At 41.9% G+C, this 23,167-nt stretch overlaps 1 protein-coding gene across 4 annotated transcripts in view; it reads left to right on the top strand.

Annotated features, from left to right (window-relative positions):
- The window catches only part of LOC127372119 (plexin-A1), a 190,220-nt gene extending 169,938 nt beyond the window's left edge, over window positions 1–20,282 (top strand). Inside the window, exons 21-32 of one of the 4 annotated variants that reach the window (XM_051415526.1) lie at window positions 995–1,137; window positions 2,975–3,231; window positions 6,113–6,179; window positions 9,141–9,287; window positions 9,709–9,868; window positions 10,418–10,521; window positions 10,815–10,911; window positions 13,164–13,354; window positions 15,312–15,481; window positions 15,742–15,954; window positions 16,044–16,194; window positions 16,420–20,282. In XM_051415526.1, the coding sequence (XP_051271486.1) occupies window positions 995–1,137; window positions 2,975–3,231; window positions 6,113–6,179; window positions 9,141–9,287; window positions 9,709–9,868; window positions 10,418–10,521; window positions 10,815–10,911; window positions 13,164–13,354; window positions 15,312–15,481; window positions 15,742–15,954; window positions 16,044–16,194; window positions 16,420–16,515 (1,796 nt within the window). In that variant the 3' untranslated portion in view covers window positions 16,516–20,282. Of the gene's footprint in view, window positions 1–994; window positions 1,144–2,974; window positions 3,232–6,112; window positions 6,180–9,140; window positions 9,288–9,708; window positions 9,869–10,417; window positions 10,522–10,814; window positions 10,924–13,163; window positions 13,355–15,311; window positions 15,482–15,741; window positions 15,955–16,043; window positions 16,195–16,419 lie in introns of all 4 variants that reach the window. The other 3 variants (XM_051415524.1, XM_051415525.1, XM_051415523.1) reach the window with 3 other exon arrangements.
- The last annotated feature ends 2,885 nt before the right edge of the window (window positions 20,283–23,167 follow it).

Raw genomic sequence — 23,167 nt, 5'->3', positions numbered from 1 at the left:
ACAGTCTCATGTTCCTGTGTGCAATTCCATCCTGAACTCCCCTCCAGCCACTGAGTACCACAACACTTTCCTCTCTCCTTCTTCCCTCCATCTTTTTCTCTGCTCACAGCACAGAGCAATCACACAATGCTGCTTTTCACTTCTACTCCTCCACACGCCTCCATCTTTTCCTCAAGTTCACCTGTGTTTGCTGTTTCTACTCTGAAACACCCTGTCTCTAAAAATGCAGATGTTTTAAATTGGATTATTCTGCATTATTATCCATTCTTTTGTCTCTTTTGTCTGTCATTTAATGTTTGAAGCCTTCATTTCCAAATGCTTCCTCATTATTTGGAAGAAAGAAAATCATCATTACTTAAGAACTAACATGTGACCACCTTTAACGTAATAATTACCTACTTTACCATCTAAATGAAGGCTTCCTTTGCCAGATGATTACATACACAATAGTGCTTCAACCTGCCTAAACATCCCTTATATAAAGTCCTCTTCTGTACATGAAGAGATGCGCTTTACACTTAAACAGTCCTGTGTGTTACATTTAGGAGGATCTATTGGCAGAAATGTAACTATCCATTAATGTACAATCACCTTCTACAGTAGCCCAGAACAAACCAAATACTGGCTCTAGATATGGCCTTTTGTGTATTCTGAGATTTTCGCCACCATAGATCTGCAACTTCATCGCTAGATGCAACTGAACTAAATCCCACACACTGGTCCTTTAAATAAGCAGTGGTTGTTTGGGATAAATAGATACTAGAGCAAGTGAAACAGACCTCAGTCATTAAGTGTCTTTAAATGGGTGTTTCACATTGTGCCAAAGTGTGATTACTACCAAACGTATCACCAGAAAACAAAAAAAACAAAGAATTTCATTCCTGAGTGATTCAAGTCTGTATCTCATCTTCAGTTGTATTTCTGTCACTTGAAATAGAACTACTTAGACATCCTTCATGGTATATTTCTAACCATTCTCGTGTCCTTTGTGCAGCCTTTGCGGAGCTGCAGACAGACATCCATGAACTCACTCAGGAGCTGGACGGAGCAGGAATCCCCTTCCTGGACTACCGCACCTACGCCATGAGGGTCCTCTTTCCTGGGATAGAGGACCATCCTGTGCTCAAGGAGATGGAGGTACGGGTCAGTAGAGAGCGCTCCACACACACAAACACGCACCAATTAATGAATGAAAGTGGTTGTGTGTGTGTGTGTGTGTGTGTGTGTGTGCTGGTGTGTGTGCTGGTGTGTGCTGGTGTGTGCTGGTGTGTTAGCTATGTAATTAGGAATGGGTTTACTTTGAAGGCAAGATTTAAGCGAGGACTTTGATGAATAAAGAAAAAAGAACCAAATTCATCAGCTGAGTGTTAAAAGCAATGTTTTTAGTTAGAATTCGGAAAGTTTGGGAGAACAGTAGACCTGGAAGATTTTTGTTTAGATGTTTTCTGGCATTTTTGGTGCTTTTTTCTTTTCCAAACGAATTCCTACAACTTCTAACGAATTGCTTTTAAAGTGGGTTCTGTCTGTACCAGGGTTTCATCAGTTAAAGGTTTTAGAAGGCAAACATATAAACTTTGAGATATTTAAACTCCCCTTTGAAACCAAAAAGAGTGAAAATCCAACTGCACTTCAACTAACACAGTTTCTCTAAGGGGAAGGGAAAACTCCAGAACATTTAATAATAATAATAATAATAATACATCCACCAAACATCTTTGATCTTCAACAGCTTCTCAGTGAGAAAAGGTTTGAGCCTAAACTCGCAAGAAAAAATAACTTGGGTGAAAGTAACTCAGGGCAAGCTCCAGTTGGGGAAGGGAAGGTTCTCTTTTGGGGAGTGAGCAATGTCTGAGCTCCACTATGTCTTGGTACAAGTGATAGATTGCCTCTACCTGACCAAGCCAGTTTGAGGCTTCTGAAAAAGCAATGTTCACGTGTTCAATAAAACACTCTCCCCTCTGCTACTGCTCCTTCCTCAAGAGGGAACACTCTATCACTCACATGAACCTCGGCTGTGTGGACACTGTAACGTTGCATGCACACGCACTTCCAGCCTTTCTCTGTGTACATTAGACTCACACATACATCACATGGAAATGCACACTTGGCGCTTTGCTGATGTGCATGTAAGGTGGCAGCTGCAGGGACTGGGCTTCGAGACATTCTGTATCTGCCTTTGCGATCAGTTGTATTCCAAAGGGACAGTGTAGCGCGACATTGGATTTTCATTTGTATGGCCCAGGCAATCACAGGCCATAGTAGTCCGCTAGCAGGCAGATCAATTTCTTATTACAGCATGAAGCTCACATTCTCACTTCAAACCTCCTCTCCTCTCCCTCAGAGGGGGGAGGCCTGCCCGTTGCTTTAAGAGAGCAGTGAGGGATGGAGGGAGGTAAAGAGAGAGAGAGACTTGGGGAAAGGGAAGGGGGGAATTTTGGACAATAATAGGTAGTAAAACAGGAGTGCAAACCTTGAAAGCCTTGTTTTATGGATGCACCTGAACGCTGTATGTAAGATAAATGTGAGTATATTTGCGTGTGTGTGCACATGTGTTTTTTTTGTCAATGTACCCTTCATCTGTTATTCCTCATTCTCACCCATTAATCCATTTCTCAACTATAACTCACAACCAATTATTTGCTCCACATCCTCCCCTTCATCCTCATCTCCACTTCTTTACCTGGGCCCTACCTCACTCTTCTCTATATCTCCCTACCTCTAATATTCTATCTGTTTTTTCCCTTACTCTCCCTCCTCTCTTTCTCTCCTCACTCTTTCTAATTTCCACCCCTCCCTTGCACTCCATTCACTTCTCACTTCCCCTCTTCCTCTCTACCTAATTCCCTGCTTCCTTTTCTTCCCTCTATCCATGCCTCCCTTTCATTTTCTCATCCCCCGTGTCCAACCAATGGCTAATTATTCTCCATCCACCATCCCTCTCTTCCTCTCCTCACACTCCGCCCCTCTTCTCCAGGTCCCTGCTAACGTGGAGAAGGCCCTGACATTGTTTGGCCAGCTGCTGACCAAAAAGCACTTCCTGCTAACCTTCATCCGCACCTTGGAGGCGCAGCGGTCCTTCTCCATGCGAGACCGGGGCAACGTGGCCTCCCTCATCATGACGGCGCTGCAGGGGGAGATGGAGTACGCCACGGGCGTCCTCAAACAGCTCCTGTCCGACCTCATCGACAAAAACCTGGAGAGCAAGAACCACCCGAAGCTGTTACTCAGGAGGTATGAAAACAATGCCAAGGGGGGGGGTCACACATGCACAGATAGTTTCCCCACTGAGGGTTCAAGTTTGAGGTTACGTCCCTTTGTTTATCGTGCTGCCCACTGCTTTAGGGCGTCCTTGAAAAGAGGCACCCTACTGAAAGTTGGCATCTTGACCATTTAGCCTTCAAAAAACAAAAACAACAGAAAAGTTTTTTACTTGTCATTGTTCCCTACCGTTGTCATGGCAGTGGTAATGGACATGCAAAAGCAGCAGGTAGTTACACTCATTATGGTGCTAAAATAGGAAGAAAACAGAAAATTATAGAAAATAAAGAATGATGCTCAGTGAGACTGTCAAGCGATTTGTTTTTCCTCGTACAGCTGAAGTTATGGAGCAGGAAGGCCACGGACAGTGACTGTAGCTTTTAGAGGCCTATGCGACGTTACCTTGTCTCTATCTCTCAACCCTGTCCCTGTCAGAGAGGATTACACCCCTGAGCACACACACTCCCAAAGGAGCTGCAGTCAGACAGACCGCACTCTCTCTCTCTCACACATAGCGAGGAAGGTAGAGAGGGGAAAAGGACGAGGGATGTAAAGGGGGGAGAGGAGGATTTAGGAGGCAGTGTGTGAGGGATAGAGAGAGAAGGGACTGGTAAAGGGGGAAGATGAGCAACAGAGGAGGGAAGAATATGAGGTGAAAGAGGTGGTGAGAGAAAGGTGGATAGAGCAGAGGGAGGGAGGGAAATGGTGATTGACAGAAAGAGAGGGCAAAATGTCTAGAGGGAGACATGGGCTGGAGGCAAATTGATGGAAGGAGAAACATATGGGGGAGAGAGACAGAAGAGGGTGGTAGAAAGGTACAATATGGCGAGAGAGTCAATAGGCAGAGGGAGAAAAAAGAGGTAGAAGTGAGCTGCTGCAGACAGTCAGGCAGAAAAAGATACACATATTTAAGGAAAGACACAATTAGAGAAATGGCCCGTCTCCAAATAAATTGGAATTAGACATTAAATGATAAAAAAAAAGTTATGTTTTTTTTTTTCTCTCCTCCTTCTCCTCTGAGAGATATTTAATTAAAAATCTAATCAAATAAATGACTCTCAGCCAGTGTGCCTGTGTGAAGCCTTTTCCAATCCCCTCTTGGGGCGAACGGTCACAACACGCTGTCCCTGCTAACTACACTAGCCTCGGGAGCTGGCGTTAATAAGCTCGGCAATTATTACACATGGTTCATCCTGTTTTGGTCTTTTTCCTGCAATAGATAGACTTTATACTTTTTTAATTTTATACATATACACAGAAGGGCACAGGAGAAAGACTTAATAGTCTACTCCAATGTGGCTTCCCATCCCCTATGGTAAAAAGAATGCTCTTGCATTGGGCACATTTGGTTTGATTTGTACGCTATGTCACTGTGTGTGGCCAGCAGAGTAGCATCAACCTCTCCTCTTATGTTTAAAAACTTTGGAATGATGGGTGCAGGGACGTCGTTTCCCTGAATGAGATGATGTTACGAGTCACCCACTATCATGTCCTGACATACCCGAAAGCGCGTTCTGTCCAGGTGTATTCGCCATCCCTCCATTCCCTCTTGCCTCATCTTTCATCCACTATATTTTGCTGACAGCCATGAAAAAAAAAAAAATCTGCTCCACATACATCAAACAACAGTCAAACCGGGAGGCTTGCGGGAGCGTAGGAGTTCACGTCTCGTTCCTGCTACAGGCCTTCACTGGTTTCGCTACACATTGGCCTAGTTTCCTGTGTTTTCCCTTAATTCCCTTACTATTCCTCAATTGTCATGAAACACACAGAATTTCTGTGCAAAGTTGACAAGAAAATATCTTCCTGTACTGTCATTTCTCAACAGAATATACCTTTCCTCACCTTTTTGCACCTTGTGCCTCGCTAATGACAGCAAGACTAATATTTACTAGAAGTTTGAGAATATGGCCCAGTTAGACAACCCAGTAACCCAGCAGAAGACTCCAGTTGATTCATCTAAGAGAAAACAAGGAATGGATAATTAAGCAGTTTTCCTGTTTCTCTCTAATGTGAAAAGGAAGGATGGTGGAAGTCGAGGAGGTAAATCTGAGGACGATGACAGAGAGGGAGAATTAATCTCTTTTTGGCCCCCCTGCCACCAACCCCCCTCAACACATACCCTTACTGCCGGTCTCCCTTTCAGCTGTTTAACAAATTAGACACAATAAGTCCGTAATTACAATGCCTTTTAATTGCTCTGTTTTCATTTGCCGGTTGTTCACATGTGTCTGCTCGAGAGCGTGCACGTGCGGAGGTTCCCCTCATTACGCGGCAGGTTTGTGATTAACGAGAGAAGTTAGCGAATTATACTAATTGCTGTATTTTTAATGAAGACGAGTGGGTTTGCTAGGAGGGGGAAAAACGTAAGGGTTGGGGGGGGTATGAAACAGTGAAGGAAGTGGAGGGGTTTGTTTTGCAGAGTTAATTTGTTTGCATGTGGGGTGGGGGGGGGGGGAAGCTGAGCTAGGGAAAGGGCTCAGTTGTTTGAAGGCTAACCGCCTGACGATTGATAATGCCGTGTGTTCTCTTTGATGTGCAAGCGTGTCTTAAATGCCTTCTCCCCCGGTGATGAAAGTGTTGGTTTATGCCCACAGATCCTAGTCGTGGGAGGGGGGGTGCGGGGGGCTTATTTGGGTGTGCTTGTTGAAACAGGGACGAGCAATTTGGGATGATTCCAAAACCTCCCAGTGTCTCGTGCTGAGGTTTATGTGCTGCCCTTGTGTTTTCGTTTTTTTTATTCTTCCCCATCCTTAACCGTCACTCTCTAATTTGCTTATTCTATTGTTTTTCCCTCTCTCCCGCACCCTTCACCTTCTCCTTTCTCTTCCCCTTCCTTTCATCTCTCTCTCAGGACGGAGTCAGTCGCTGAGAAGATGCTCACCAACTGGTTCACCTTCCTGCTTTACAAGTTCCTCAAGGTAAAATTGTCTGTCACACACACACACACACACATAGACACACACAACTTTTGAAGCAATACTAATACCGCTGCTGGAGAATTAAAAAAAAAAGCTTCACTAACACACACACACAGCTGCAGCATTAGATAAGGCAGAAGCAGCAGGCTACCTATCCCTTACCTCCGCCTTTCATGTGGTAAATTCTCCATTCTCTGAATTGAGGAATCTGCAGTCTGAAGCGCTGTTCAGACACAGCTGGTCATGTTGTTGTGATCACTGTAGCCTGTCGCACTAACCTGTCCTCTCTTTGTGTCCATCACTGGATTCTTTTACAGCCAGGAAAGTGTGTGTGTGTGTGTGTGTGTGTGTGTGTGTGTGTGTGTGTGTGTGTGTGTGTCTGTGTGCATGCCTGTGTGTTTGTATCCCCCTTCAGAGCTTTGGGGCTTAGCAAAAGAGGAAGCCAGAGATCTTACACAAATGCATTCTCTCATTTCTCTGTCTGTCTGTCTCTGCCTATGTATGTTTTCTTTCTCTTTTTGAATTCCTCTGCCTCTGATATGGAATCAGAGAGCTACTGAGGCTTAAACTGTGCTAAATTCTTGTTTCCACACACACATTCTCTACATTCAAACATCGCTGCAGCTAATCAGTTAGCAGCGGAGCCTTAAAACCCCGCCAGGACAGGCATTCTGGTGGACAGTGAACCAGCCAAACCCCCGGGGGTCCCAGTTAGCATCTGTGTGTGTAGGAGAGAGTCTGTCAGTTTTGGGTTCGCGTGTGTGTCTGTGTGTGTTTTGGCTACAAATATGAGACTGGACAGCCAGAGTTTGGTTCAGAGAAAGGCAAGAGGGTTACCAGGGAAGCTGTTTTTTTTATATATATAAAAAATAGCTTCCCTATAGCTGTGTTTATGAACTTAAATAGTAAAAATAGATAGAAGAAGGTGAAAGAGATAATGATAAAGAAAATAGTAATAGTCACAAGTGGTTATGGATGGATGAAAGGAAGTGTAAGAGATGTGAAAAAAGAAAAGACGGAACTAAGAGCGCAAGGGAAAGTGAGAGGGGGAAATGAACGGATTGGTAGAAATGAGTAGTGAAGCAAAGACTTGCTGTAGCTAGCTAGCTTTCTTCTTTAGGGGTTTTTAGGAGTCACATAAAAGAAGGGCCTGGAACAATTTCAAGGTTCAGCCAGGTGTGAATGGAGATGGGTAAAGGTCAAGTAGTTGTTCAAAGTGAGGAAATAGATAAAGCTTTTACCTACCAAAGGGAACAGGAGGATGAAGAAAAAATCCTTTTATCCATTACCCTATTCTGAGGGTTCACTTGTCCTCCCATGCACCAGGTCTTTTTGAGAGAGTGCAGAGTCACATGGTTACTTTGTTTCTGCACCAGAAGTTCTTTGTTGCTTTGTTTAAAATTTCAGATTAGTATTTTTAGATGCTGTCTGAACATTTAATTGTTAAAAGTATAAATTAATTATTAAAAAAAGATATAATAGCAGCAACAGGACACTGAAGTCATAAACACAATATAGCAATGATCCTGGGCTGAGATGCAGCACAGAGCTGGTTTATATGCTGTTACAGAGAGGACATCAGCCGGTGTGCTGGGTTTTCTCCATACGAAGCAGGCAGTGCGAGATTATCCCACAGAGTTCATGTGACAGCTCACTAAGATAACTGACGTGTCAATGCGTGAACATGCCCAGCTGAAGGCCAGGGGACAGGACTGGCAATAGACTGCCTCTGCCTCAAGGCACAAAGTTGCGTGTACGAGCTTGAAAGGACATTTAGAAAATGTGAATCATTGGTTAAACAACATTAATCTGAGTAAAATTATGCGACCATGAGCATTTATAAAAGTATTAAGACATTTATGTATGACATTTGTATGACCTTGATCATTCCAGTTTGGGTCCTTTTTTTACAATTTTGGCCTTTCGTTGTACTAACTGATGAGATCTGAGAACACAGGGACATTGCTATTGCAATGACTTTGACTTTGTAAACAAACTAACACAGTGGTTCCTGACCTTTCTGATGTATGGCCCTTTTAAAATTAAGCAACCAAAAAATTTTCCCTTTTCAGATTATTTCATTCAAAAGGGGCCTGAAGATGTGAAATTACCCAGTATTTTACAATAAAAAGCAACAATTAGAGAAAAGTGAGGAAATATAAAAATTATCTTAGCCTCTATATAGTGTTTTTCCACTGAGGAAGACCATGAGATGCTGCTGAAAGCTACTTCTTTTTAGTGACAATGCTTTCCTTTGTGTGTGCAGTGTAAGTGCAAGTAGGAAAAAGAGCCAGAACTACGTAGATTAGACCCAAGTTGTAATAACCTAAATGATCCTTTAAAGAGGAACTGAGATAGCAGTTCTTAGTTGGAAGGCCAGCAGAACAAGTGAGTGAAAAAGAGAGCAAGGGAAAGAGAGACAAGGGCCCAACATCCCAGTGCTCGTTGCATGGTTGACACGTCTCACACACCAAAGTGCTTCTCCAAGCGTTTTTCAACCCTCAGTCATTAACCTTCTATTAACTCCTCCATCAATTGCCACTCACTCACACTCACACTCTCTCTGGTTCTTTTCCTTCTTGCTCGCTCACTTCCTCACACACACAAACAGATTTACAAAGGGTGTTTTTTTTTTCTCAAAGAAGTAGAGACACGGGAGAGAAGAAAGGTCTGTGTGTTGTTGTTAGCCAACACAGGCCATGGCCTTGTCCTTTACAGCTCTGCCTGTGGTTGGCCTAAAGAAGATTAGAAATATAATTGGAGAGTTGCTCAGCAAAGCTATGCACTTTTTGCTGTTGTGTACTTTTTATTTTGTAGGTAAAGTTTTTGCACAGTTGCAAGTTGTCGTAGTTTGCATTTTAACAATCTGTCTTTCTCTCCTTTTACTTCTCTTTTAATCCATCCTCCTCTCACCTTTCTATTTTCCTGCTTCATTCTACCAATTTCTCTTCCTGTTTCCAGGAGTGTGCTGGTGAGCCTCTATTCATGCTGTACTGTGCCATGAAGCAGCAAATGGAAAAGGGACCAATAGACTCGATCACCGGAGAGGCCCGCTACTCCCTCAGCGAGGACAAACTCATCCGGCAGCAGATTGACTACAAGACTTTGGTCAGTACACATATACATACTAGTGGACTCACCAGACATAATACAATAGATGCACACATACCGTTGATACATTACATTGATGTGGATTTCATATGCACCCAGTATTTTTGCTAAATCAGGGACCATTTTGCAGTTGGCAACATCACCATCAAGTTTTATTACATAAACATCAAATAGGAGAAAACGAATAGGACCTCTAATTCTAAAAATGTAATAAAATGCATTTATAATAGAACTAAAGAACTACACATGCACTGTTCCGCAGCTGAGTATTGATTCTAAATTGCCTTAAGAAGCATTGGTTTGCAGGCCAATAATCATAACAGGGTCATGCTTCCTCATATCGATAGTTAATACTCCCAGTACAGGCCGACTTCCCAGTGTAAATGTGACCTTTACTCTCTGACCTCTGCCTCTTTAGACGCTGCACTGTGTGAACCCAGAGAATGAGAACGCCCCGGAGGTGACGGTGAAGAGTTTGAACTGTGACACGGTGACGCAGGTGAAGGAGAAGCTTCTGGATGCTGTGTACAAGGGCACGCCGTACTCTCAGAGACCAAAAGCCTCCGATATGGACCTGGGTAAGGAAAGGGAGAACTGTCTCACACACACACACACACACACCCCAAGTGCACACTCTGAGCACAGGTGCACTACTACAGGGGGTAAAGAGGGAATCGTTTCAAGAGCTCTCTTAAGCAGAGGGAGCCTTTTAGACAGGAGAAATACTTCTGTACAAAAATAAATTCATGTCAGGGGCCAAAAGCTACTAAAATTATGCACTATACCCAATATAATTTATTCAGTCAATGAACTTGCAATGCTTTCTGCATCCTTAAGTCACAGCAACTTAACTTTTTGTTGGGAGGAGGGAGTTTTAGGGGAGTGTATTTGCAATCCATGTTCTATTTCTCTGCTTATTTCCTCATGTAAAAAAACATACACAACCTTACCTGTATCTCCTTTGTGTGTGTGTGTGTGTGTGTGTGTGTGTGTGTGTGTGTGTGTGTGTGTGTGTGTGTGTGTGTGTGTGTGTGTGTGTGTGTGTGTGTGTGTGTGTGTGTGTGTGTGTGTGTGTGTGTGTGTGTGTGGTGTGTGTGTGTGGTGTGGTGTGTGTGTGTGTGTGTCAGAATGGCGGCAGGGCAGGATGGCTCGCATCATCCTTCAGGATGAGGATGTCACCACTAAGATAGACAACGACTGGAAGAGACTCAACACACTGGCTCACTACCAGGTACCCCATTGCTCAAACAGAACTTAGATCCCATGATGCTCTGTGTCTTGTTGGAACAATAACTCTAACTATTGATTTGGTTGTGCATTATTGTTGCTTTTAAATTGATTAGTAGTAGTAGATTAGTACACTAGTTAGTGTTGTGGTTGTCATTGTTTTGGATATATTTGTATTATGTATTTTTGCAAATGCTATGCAGATCAATTTGTAAAATAAATTGTGTTTGTGACCATTGATGGTTGGTGGCTGGACATTTTGTGCAGTTATAACTGATCTTGAAAATCCTGTTTCAGGTGACAGATGGCTCAGTGATTGCCCTGGTGCCTAAACAGAACTCAGCCTACAACATTTCCAACTCCTCCACATTCACCAAGTCCCTCAGCAGATACGGTACGAGAGAAGGTGTGTGTGTGTGTGTGTGTGTGTGTGTGTTTTGTCTGTGTGTACGTCTGTGTGTACAAGTGTGTTCATAGTATTCGTAAATGCATTTCTAACAAGACACCAGTAAAAGCAAAATGCATATATTGCGTTCAGATGAATTCTGATTTGAATGTTTTAATGTTCAACAATATGATGCTGCTGACAGGAAGAACCCTCATACCCACCCTTACACACTTATATTCATTTTTATATGTCTGTGTAAATATCTCTGTGAGAAAAGTAGTTCTCAGTTTTGCTCCTCTTTCAACCAGTTTCGGTGATCTGGGATTTAATTCACCAGTTTGACTTTATAGACAGTATAGATGTAACGCTGCGTTCACTCGACCTAATGTTAAAGATCCCCTCCAGACATGTATTAAAACATATATACAAATAGTCTGCTTGGAACAATAATGTGTGTCTGATACCATTTCCACATTAAAATCCCTTAAAAAGGCATCTACTCCTTCTACCTCGTTAAAATTTCCAGAACTCATGAATATGCAAATTCTGTTCATTTCTAAAAATGTTCTGCCGGACAGATGTCTCCTACTTCACTGTAAAGTCCATTTTCAGTGTGTGTGTGTGTGTGTGTGTGTGTGTGTGTGTGTGTGTGTGTGTGTGTGTACTGGTGGCTTCAAGTTTCTACATCGTACTTGTGTAAGTTGCATATTGGACCTTTATTGAAAGAATCCAATATTTACACAATCAGCAGCGTAGTACTGTAAATTTGGTTATCAAGGCAACATTTCAGGCAAATATCCATTTATCCAAAACAAAAACTGTTTCTTGACATCCCACAGAGAATGACATGCATGACAGCTGTCAGCGGCACAGTTTGACATCGAGTAGATGCGCCTGGTGGCTTCCTGGCTGTCCAGCTCCTTCGCTAACTGCTCTTTATTGCTGCTCACTTCTCTGATCCCCTTTATCCCTTGCATGTACAACAATATAGTGTAATGCAAAAATACATTAAATCCATATGTAAATGAATCCAAGAAGTCACTCAAATAGGTGTCAAGTAGCTTAGAAAATAATATATTTCTTCCACACTTTAAAGCAGGTGATTAATTAAGGCACCCCGCACTATTTACGCCCTCTATGTGAAGAGGGTCAAACTGTAATGGAACCAATGCTGATCCGAGGTGTACTTATGTCACAGATAGCTGATTGGCTCTGCCACTCTGAAAAATAGATGTGTGAAGTGCAGGAGCCGGTTGCCTTTAACCGCCAACATGTGATTTAGCCACTGCCTCCCCAAATGACAGGCCAAGAACATTTGAGACCATATATACAGCTTAGAACTGGCAAGAAATTGTACTCCATATTTGAGCTGAATTTCTCAAATATGTCTGATGGAACTGCATTTTAATGCCAAATATATATCTAGACACAATCCAGATACCTTCCAGCACTATTGTACACTTACTATCCCTGAGCTGTGCCTGCATGACATACACATAAATACTCACTAACACCCCCATCACACTTTATGTGTGCTTTCCTGGTCCACATTCTCTACTGACATTTTGAACCTCTCAATCCTGTCCTGCTTTGTCACGGAAGTGACAAGCATTCAAACTGAAAGCGTAATGCTCCGTGTCACAAAATAGGGGATCACTGTCCAACAAAGGGAGGGAGGGAGGGTGCAGAAGAGAGAGTGACAGAAAAATGTATTCTCGAATGAAAGAGTGACATGCAAGTAGAAGAAGCTGTCACCTTTCAGAAATGCTTTTAACTTCACACAGAGATACAGTTCCCTCTAGCTGCCTCAGATTTCTTATTCATGTGTTGTTTTTTTGTCCCAAGGTATCTTAATTTACAGGTCGTCCCCCCTAAAAATGGTGATTAAGACTAAATAAATTATACTCATATAAACTACAGGCAGGCACAAAGTTATGGGCTGCTTGATATATGTAATCAGATTATATTGATCTAATAATACGCTTGCCTTCTCAACCAAGATTCAATTGCACATTATTGTAAGACTCCTCTCAAATTTGTCTGGTGTCAAAGCCCAAAAACAAAAACAAAAACAAAACAAACAAGTAATCAAATCAGCAGTTCTGCAAACAACCTCTGAACTTTTCCTGTTTATCTCCTTATCCCAGGATCTTTAAATGAAAAAAAATGTTCAACTCAGAATGTATGTCTTCCTTAATGTTATTTTTTGGCTCATTCACTCAACCCTCTTCCATGTCTCCTCGTCCACCTTCTTACAGAGAGCATGCTGAGGACAGCCAGCAGCCCAGACAGCTTGCGCTCCCGAACACCTATGATTACCCCCGACCTTGAGAGCGGCACCAAACTGTGGCACCTGGTCAAGAACCATGACCACTCAGACCAGAGGGAGGGGGACAGGGGGAGCAAGATGGTCTCTGAGATCTACCTGACCAGACTGCTGGCCACTAAGGTATCGAGATCTACACACACACACTTCGCGCCTAAAATCCAACTCCACCACGTCCACCGTCATATGGCCCACTTCCACCAGCAGCCCCTACCCCTGACCTTTGTTTGGTGGTGGTCTCAAAGCTCATTAACATTTTTCATAACCTTTAGCACAAAGACACACATATGCACAGGATTGAGTGTGTGTGTATCATAATTAGGAGGTTGACCTTTGACTATTGAGTTGTTTGGTGGGTGTTACTGGGCCCTCAGTAGGCGGCCTGAGGGCTTCAAGGCCCGAGCCTTTACCCTGCGATCATTACTCACCACATTCCTTCATGTCCTCCAGACCACACTGTGGAACCTGTGCTCAGGTTTTATTATGCAGTGTGTGTCCTCAGATGATGATCTGAAAGGTTATTTGCAGTTTGTTTTGATGTCCTGGAGAAACAAAAATCAGCCAATGTGTAAATTAGCCACCAATGAGCGTGAGTGTGATTGAGTTCCCATCAATGCTAAAATGTTTTGTGAAACAGCAACTAGGTCTATTTTATATTCTGGGACAGACAAGCTGGTACACTCACTGTTGGCATCTTTACCAGGTTGATCAGGTTATTCTTATAAATGTCGCACAAAGCAAAAGTTGCGGTTGTCTGTGTCTCACATTTTCACCATATTAATACATTCATTCAATGAAAAGGATTAAAATAGCATGAAAAATCATATTAGGATTAATAGGCCTACGCATTTGTTAACTAAAGATAGCACAAAAAAACTTCCATCTGTGAAACGCACCCCCTTGGTTTCACATTTCTACATGTAGTCATTAACATGATTTAAAGTTAAAGATCATCATCACAAATTCAATAGCAATGAGGTGCAATTTTGGTAGCTTGACAGCAATTCCTTTACATCATTCTGCCTCCCCTTAAACGCAGAATAAACATTCTGTTCCAAAACTGCTTGCACACAATCACACACATTAACAAAAAGCTAATGTATACAAACACACAGCAACTGCCTGTACAGTCTACTTACAGTGTCAGGGTTTTGTCCTCATTTGCAAGTACTAACTACCTTGGTAATTCAGCTCACACTGGTACTTCCTCTCCCACGATGTTTCACTCATTAGGTCTAGATTTCCACTGTTACAGCTCCAGGTAGGAAAATGCAAGGTTAGCAGCATCAATGCTACCTCAATTGGGAAATGAAAGCCAGAGGAGGACAATGGGGGACTTGGAGCGCTGCAGTTTGTTCTTATTTATTACAGCCCCCACAGCTTTGTGTGTTTAAGGAAGCTGATTTGTGGATGTGTGAATGAATACAAAACTGCCGATTCAACTTCTGGCTGGCTTAAATAAGGTTTTGTAAAAGGTGGCCTGGATGCTTGAAGATGGAAACGAAGGCGCTGAACGCTTGTGGGAAATATCAAATCGTTTCAACTTCAGAGGAATTTGTGAGGATTCAGAATAACCCGAGTTGTGTGATGTGGTAAAAAACATTGCAGAACAGCCTTAGGCTGAACTCTCATTGGGCCCCATCCTAAATACTGTAAAGAACACTGAGCACTCAGCACCATCACAAACACTCAGAAAGTTGGAGCACTAAAAGCAAAGCACTGTGGTTCTCAAATCACTGCTACTGACAGCCATTGCCTACATCCAGACCATCACCAGCAAAGAGGAATATGCAAGCAGAGGCGGTTGTTTAGTGGTGTTATAACTCAATTGTGTTCCCTAGCTTTACATTCCTTTTATATAAATTAACAGAAGACTTATGCTGTACCTTAATGTCCTTCTCTTGTGTAACTTTATGTACCCTGACAGGCATACATATGCCATTATTTGTGTTTAAATCGCATTTGTCTAACATTCACATCAACATTCCACCGAAACACAAATGTGGGCTTTTCGGACACAAAAGGAAATTTCAAATGTTTTTTGCAAACTAACTAAGCCAGAGTTGGTTTTCCTGCTCAGGGTACGCTCCAGAAGTTTGTGGATGACCTGTTCGAGACCATCTTCAGCACAGCACACAGAGGAAGTGCCCTGCCTCTCGCCATCAAATATATGTTTGACTTCTTGGACGAGCAGGCAGACAAACACTCCATATCCGACTCTGATGTACGGCACACTTGGAAGAGCAACTGGTGAGTTTGTGTGTGCACACTGAGAGAGAATACATCAGGAGTATTTGGTAGCTGGTTTGTGTCTCGTTAGTGTTGCTGTAGTTCGAAAAAAGCTTCAAATATGCAAGACATTACAGTGATAGTGCAGCAGAATGTACAGTGTTCCTATTTCTCTCGCATCAGGTTTTTTCAGACTGCAGTGCTCTTTGCATTTTAATAGCCTGTGCAACTCTTCCTCTATCTTCTTCCACCTCATCATGCTGTTCTCTCAATCCTTCCAGTCTTCCTCTGCGGTTCTGGGTGAACGTGATCAAGAACCCCCAGTTTGTCTTTGACATCCATAAGAACAGCATTACAGACGCCTGCTTGTCTGTGGTGGCTCAGACCTTCATGGACTCCTGTTCAACATCGGAGCATAAACTAGGGAAGGACTCGCCTTCGAACAAGCTGCTCTACGCTAAAGACATCCCCAACTATAAGAACTGGGTAGAGAGGTACGCCAACATATGTTCCATTTCTTTTGTCTTTAAGGGTTTTTGTTTTAATTTGTCAAGTTCTAAACTGTTTGTTTTTTTTCCTCCAGGTACTACTCTGACATCTCCAGGATGCCGGCCATCAGTGACCAGGACATGAGTGCCTACCTGGCAGAGCAGTCACGCCTGCACGCCAACCAGTTCAATAGCATGTCCGCCCTACACGAGATTTACTCCTACATTGTCAAGTACAAGGATGAGGTGAGAAGGATATTTTCATTTAACAACGGCCTACTGTTTAACCTAGATTGTTGGCACTTACATCTATACCTACATTCTTTGGACAGGTGTTATTTTTATCATCATATCATACTCACCACTCTGCAATGCTCAGTTTGTTGTTATCTACTTCCAGACTCCATCTTTTTCAAGGAAAAGCCAGCACGTTGTAACATCAACTCACTTCCTCCCTTTTTCTTTTTTCAGATCTTGTCGGCGTTGGAGCGGGACGAGCAGGCAAGGAGACAGAGACTGAGGAGCAAGCTGGAGCAGGTCATCGACACAATGGCCCTGAGCAGCTGAGGACCACCCAGCACCTCCATATCCTCTCTCTTCACTCCTCCTCTCCATCTGTCTCTCCCCCTCACTCCTCTCACCCAACAAACAAAACTCCAACCCCCAACAATACGACAGACGAACTGCAAAAAGGACTGAAGCAGTATACTGCAAAATGGAGGGGGGGGGGTGTTCGGCAGAGATGGGCGGGCCTGTGTACGCTTACATGTGTATGTGTGTGTGTGTTTGTCTGCAGCCCCGTACAGTGTGTGGGCTGGTGGCTGTGTGAAAGACTGGGACACCGGACGTTTTCACACACGCATACATGGAGAAACATGTCAACTGACAGCATTTGATTATTGTGGATGTTGGTGTTTGTTGTTTGCTTGATTTTGATTTCAGGAGTTTTTGTCGTGATGAAGCGATTGTCAGGAAAGAAACAATGGAAGCCTGGAAAGGAAACTCCATATATGGCATCATTAGCAGGATGGACCAATCTGTCATGAGCCAATGGAGAGAGGCTCTCTAGGTCATGTGACTCCAACGGGTGTCACAGTTTTAAAGGATGTTAGATTTTTTTTTTTAATTATTATTTTTTATTTTGTATAAATGTAATCAACTGCCCACTCTCTGATCTCTCGCCACTTGTATTACTGCTGAATTTGCACAATTTACAGAAACGTTACAAAGGAAGACGATATAGATATTATATATAAATACAGCTACGTTTTTAAAGAAAGATTAGGGATAAAACATTTTTGTTGTTTTTCCTTTTCATTTTAAACCAACAAACACAATAAAAATACAACAATAAAACAGGATTTGATATTTCAAGTACAAAAGAAAAAAACAACGTAGACAAAAAAAACAACGAAAAAGAAACAAAAAAGTTGTACTGTGCCATGTTTTCTTTGAATGTTGTTTAGTGCAAAGACATTTTGTTAGATGGAATGTGCTACCGTATGATTTTAAATATGAACATGCCTAGTGACTGAAAAGAATTGTTTGACCCCTCATAAGATCCTTGTTGAAAAAAGCGGGAAGCGGGACGATGCATAAAGTTGTCCGTCTTCTTGGGGACAGTTCATGGTATCACGGTGATAACACGAAGTTGCTGTTGTTTCAAATTCAATCAGTGCAATCTTTTTGGTTTGAGAAAACCAAATACATATAACTCACAGGATAGTTGCTTTATCATGACCACGTTTGTGTCCGGGCGCCACGGCTGGGGCTGTTCTTCAACGGTCAAGATGTGACAGTTCAGTGGATAATGGTATAGTGAACAGTGAAGTAGCTACATTGCACTACCTGAAATATTCCCATTTTGCCCCGATACCATGCAGCCACCATATCTAACCGTTAGGATTCCACGAGTCCTGAGTTTGCGTTATCCATCTCGTGAAGGGTCATTAATTTTCCTGTTAGAGCAAAGCCAAAGTCTTGGTGCTCTCAGACGCTGTTTATGTCTTTACAGGAGCGACAATGAGGTCAGATAGAGCTTAGCCAAGCCCCTCAGTGGTGAAACAAAGTGGGTAAAGCTGTTTTTAGCCCAAAGCCACTTTTGTTCTTTCATTTTCTCAATGTTAATATCCCAAATAGAGGGGCAAGGAAAAGATATACTGAGTGTTTCTCTCCACCTCTAACCTATCTATTTGAGACTGGGGGGGAGGGGGTTAGCTTTTTATCCATGAGGGGGGGTACAGAAAGATACAGAGGCGAGACACCTCTGTTCATTAGCTACACAAGGCTGAGTAATCCTCCCCTTAGCCTGCAGCTCTTGTTTCAAAACTAGCCTATTGCCATGTGTGGCTTAAGCTTCTTTTTTTTATTATTATTACTGCTCTCTTAAGAGGATTTCTTTGTTTCTCTTTTTTTGAAGTCTTGAAGTCAGGATTTTTGACTTTGTGGTGAGAAATAATGTTTTCCGATATGTTTTTTTTTTTTTTCTGCTTGCCGAAAAACCAAACTGTGGTCTGTATAATGTTTTTGTTGTTCTCATTTGTAAATTGTATACTTTTTCATGATGAACAAAAGCTGTTTGCCAATTTTTTGTAATCAGGTTGTTTTTTTGTTTTGTTTTTTGTTTTTGTCTTTTTATTTCCAAAATGTAAATTGTACATTTTACGGTACACAGAAGACAAAATTACCTTCGGTTTGCCTGAAGTTGAAGTACTTGACCGAACTCAAGGTTTATTTTCCTGATATCAAGGATCAAATGAAATTGTTGCATCAGATGAGCATCTGTGTCTTTGTGATGGAAATGTGACTTGCTGCTTTAACTCTTGTACCTTGTTTTTCTATCAAACATTAGGGCTGTCATTTGATGCTGATCATAAATGCTGTCGCTGTCCATTTTTACGCCAGGTTCCTTAAAAAAACAACAAAAAAACAAATCTTCTCTCACATCCAAGAATAGTGAGCACAACCTCCAAATTAATGTCAACCCACCATTTTCTTTACATGTGTGAGATATGACATTGCTTTCTACAGCTGCATACATATGAGCCTAGTTCAACTGGATACCTGTTGGGAGTTGATAGTTTGTTCACTCTGTACCTTCCAAAAAAAACAGTCTTAAAGGACCACTCCGCCCATGTTAGGATATACATTTGTCTTTTTTGGCCGACCATGTTGGCTACACACATTAAATAATCATCGATATTAAAGAGAGTACTGCGAAACCTCCGCTACAATATGTTTAGTCTACTTTACAAACATTAGGAACATATTTCTTCAGTAAACAGCTGATTTTTTGCTGCATTTGTACATTTTGGTGCTCTTACTGTAGATCACAATGCAAGGAAATAAATGACTGCTGAGGCCAGCACTCAGCAGTGCTGTTAACAGCAGTCCTTTGAATGATCAGTATGAGTAAAATGTACAGTAGGGACAAATCCACTCACTCCCTGCAAAAGCACACAGACGGAAACCAAGTGAGGCTACAGTGCCCAGTTAGTGATCTGTCAGGATTTTTAAAGAGACTTCTCGATTCATTCTCAGGTTCATGCTACATTTGTGTCGTATTCTGGTTGATTAAATTACTGCTGGGGGAGTTGGCTTGTTTATCATTTGCATGGCTACTTGCCTTTTAGATTGGCTTGCTTTGCAAGTCTGGATGCATCTTTAGAGAAACTTCCCAGCCACCATTCTTTATTCTTAATTTTGCACTGTTTGGTGTGATAATTGACATGTATTTATTGTTATTGAGGTGGTATACAGCATTTCTGTTGTCTAAGAGTGTTTGGTGTCATCTGGAGAAGGCAAGCATCAGCTGCTGACTTAGAACTTGTCACAAGAACAACATGCAGTTGCTGTTTTTCTGTCAAATCAGAACAAATTAACAAGTGAAGGTTACTGCACTGCCTTCAGCGTGAGCAGATTCAGCACATAGTCATGTATCTCATGTTTAATTCTCAGCTCTTTATACATGCTTAGTCACACTTTTGCCTTTCCAAAAAACCATAGTTTTATCAAGTCCTGGCACCATTCTGTGTTCAGTTTTTCTTTCTGCTTTCTTCCGATTTTGGAAAATTCAGTAGTTCGTTTTTTTTTTTTTTTTAATGGAAGTTACATAGAATCCAAGGAAACACAAAGCAAATGAATTTCGGACAGAGCTGGCAATGGAATTTTAATACTACAATAACTCAGATACAGTTTCAGACTTGAAGCAACTGTCACAAGTTTGCAGGTTAACATTCATTGTGTAAATATTCTGTTATTTCCTATTTTGCAGATTTACTACTTGTAAATAAACACACATCGAGGAGAGATTAAACATTTTTTGCTAAATAAAATGTGGTTTGCGATTTTTATTTAATGACTCATGCTATTTTTATCGATGGATGAAGGAGTTGTCATGCAGGTTTATTACTATATTGTCTGATAATGGCATTAAATATACATGGTCATGTTAGCATCTAGCATGGGGTTTATGATTCCTCACCTCACACCTTCTTGCTGTGACCAAACCTGCTGTGATTTTTAATATAATATACGTATTTGTTATTTTCTCTCCCTGCAACTCTGTTTTCTCTCATTTTCAGAGATTTTCCAAACACCCGCACAACATTGAGGGGTTTCTCATCCTCAGTGACTACAGAAAGGGTAGCTACCTAAGAGGTGTTGTGTGTTTACCATCTATACCAGCTTTATTATCAAAATTGATCAGAAAGTGTGTAGTATTGTATTTCAAATATGACCACAACACAGACCCGGTCACAACGGAAACTAATACACACGTCTTTTATGTAATATGTGGTTGTAGTAGCTTGTTGAAGTAGGAACTACTCACAGGGCTATTTTAAAACTACTTGAGCTGGCAAAATAACTGCAAACACATGCTAGCGCTAGTCAGTCACAATAACCGAGCTTTGTTCGATTTACTCTGTACTCTGTTTATTCCCCCGTTTTTAGTATTGTACATCGTTCCATTTAATAAGTAGGGAAAGAAAGTCTCTCTTTGCTGGCAAGCTTACTAACTATTAGCTCAGTTGCCCTCAGGACAATAATTTCACAGTTATTCAAAAATATGTATTTTTATCATTGACTCAGTCTCATAACTGTCTGGAAACTCATGATGGTGCTACACAGCTTATAAGTTACAATGGTTTCCTCTAGGGAAATTGGGGTCTTTGTGACTCACCATTCGGTTAAAGGTCAGATGGTTTGCTTTCTATGGCATGAAGTTGTGGGTTAAAGCTCACTAAAGGTGAGCGTAATGCTATTACGACCACCGACTGTGGCAATTCCATTAAAATGAATTGATTTTGTGGCAAAATTTTGCTGTTTCAAATGCTGGTGTGATCGCACCTTAAGCCTGCAAGACTCAAGCATTTAAAAATTCAGTTTTTTGTCAGATTTAATTAATTTTTAATAAAAAGAGGATTTAAATATATTTTTGGCACAGAGCGAAATGTTCATGTAGCACCAATTATTTAAAAATTCTTAAGTAGCGAAAACTGGAATTGAATGCGTGTTCATTTTTGTACTCTACTTATTCTTTAATCAGACCGTTCCTGCTATGAATAATTATTTTGCCGATTTGTAGCAAATTTTAGTACCGATACTTGTATTTAGTCTACCATTATTTCTCATCGATAACCAGCCACATTAGCTTCTTAATGGGCTGTGTCATTTAATATCAAAGAATTAAGGTTCAAAAAAGAAACCTCGTCAGCCTGCAGCATGATAGCTTCCCTGCTTCGTCTTCCTGCCTTTCATAACATGACCAGCATCATTAATCATTCTTATGGGAATGTACTTGTGTGGCTGGTGGAGGTTTGTTCTCTGGAGGTGTTAATACTAACACGTTTACCCCCTAACCATACATCATGCTTGCACTGCCCTCAGCTTACATGAGCACCTACATGGAACAGTGGCTCTGAGTGTATAATACAGTAGAGCGTCAGCTGGCTCACATAGGCAAGGCCAGTGATTTTCATGCCATGTATTGTTGCTGAACAAGAAGGCATGGAGCAACAGAGAGAGAGAGAGGAACCCAGAAGAAAGCATATTGGAATAGACCAAAACCACCTTGTCCTTTTTCATGGCCTGCCTTAAAGCGTCAGCACTTCCCTCTCTTCCCCCCCAGCGGATTCAATGAGCCCAGATAGACAGAAAATGTTATCGTTCGCACCATGTGTAACCAGCCGGGCTAATTCAATTAAAATTCCATCCAAGGAGGAACGCTGAAATTGCGTAATGGTCGTGGGAGCACTGAATCTCGTAATGATCCTGTCAAGAGGCAAATGATCTTGCAGCGCGAACATTATGATAAATTCCTTGCAAAGCACAAGATGCTCGTTTCTTCACCCCCACCCTCCCCTCTCCCCAGCCTCCCTCCTCCACCTCTCCTTGCATGCAAAATTCTGTTGCCATAGTTAATAAAGCCATGATCTGTATTTGCCCCCCCTCCCCTTTCCTCTTTAATCTCGTTTAGTTACAATTGAAGAGGGCTCTGTGTTTTATCACACACTGAACCCAGTGAAATTGGAATTCTATTTTAGTTGAGGAGTCTTTCGGTATCTGTCAATGTGTGTTGCATCAAGAGCATGGCGGAACCGGGGCATCATGAGTGGCAGTGGTATCTATAGGGCCCCTAAATCCGGTGAGCGGTTCAGTTTCTCCTGGCAAGGCGTAGGTGACAGCCGTGACTGGTTGGGGGATGCTACGAGATGGATTACTGTCACCGTTCTTAACTTATAGTGCACAGAAAAAGCTGTGTGTGTGTGAGAGAGAGTCTGAAGGAGAAGAGTGGGTGTTAAGTACAGGTGCTGCCAACCTTCAGCCCACCATAGACATAGTCACACCATACAAGGCTCCCCAAGGCAAGTGCAAGTCTGCAACACGGTGAATGTTAAGCAAAGATGTAGTCTGTGTAAGGTTAGCTGTAAAGCCTTGGAATGAATCAAAAGGCCCACTGACAACTTGTAACCAGAAAGATGAGGTTAAAGCTGCTCTGTTGAGTATTTTTATATTAACAATGGATGAAATCACTACATGTAATGTGAAAGGTGCATTTGCAAAATGAAAGAATCCACTATAACCGACAGTTCCCCTAACATACACTGAAAAAAGTGTAACATGCAGTTATTCATTCAAACTAATAACTGCCATTTAAAACAGAATAAAATTATTGATTTGATTGTGAAACTCATTCTTTTTGCATTTAGAGACATCA

This window comes from Dicentrarchus labrax, unplaced genomic scaffold (assembly GCF_905237075.1).
Source record: "Dicentrarchus labrax unplaced genomic scaffold, dlabrax2021, whole genome shotgun sequence".
NCBI classification, from domain to species: domain Eukaryota; kingdom Metazoa; phylum Chordata; class Actinopteri; family Moronidae; genus Dicentrarchus; species Dicentrarchus labrax.
The sequence above is the reverse complement of the archived record's forward strand: the minus strand, read 5'-3'. Positions and strand labels throughout refer to the sequence as shown.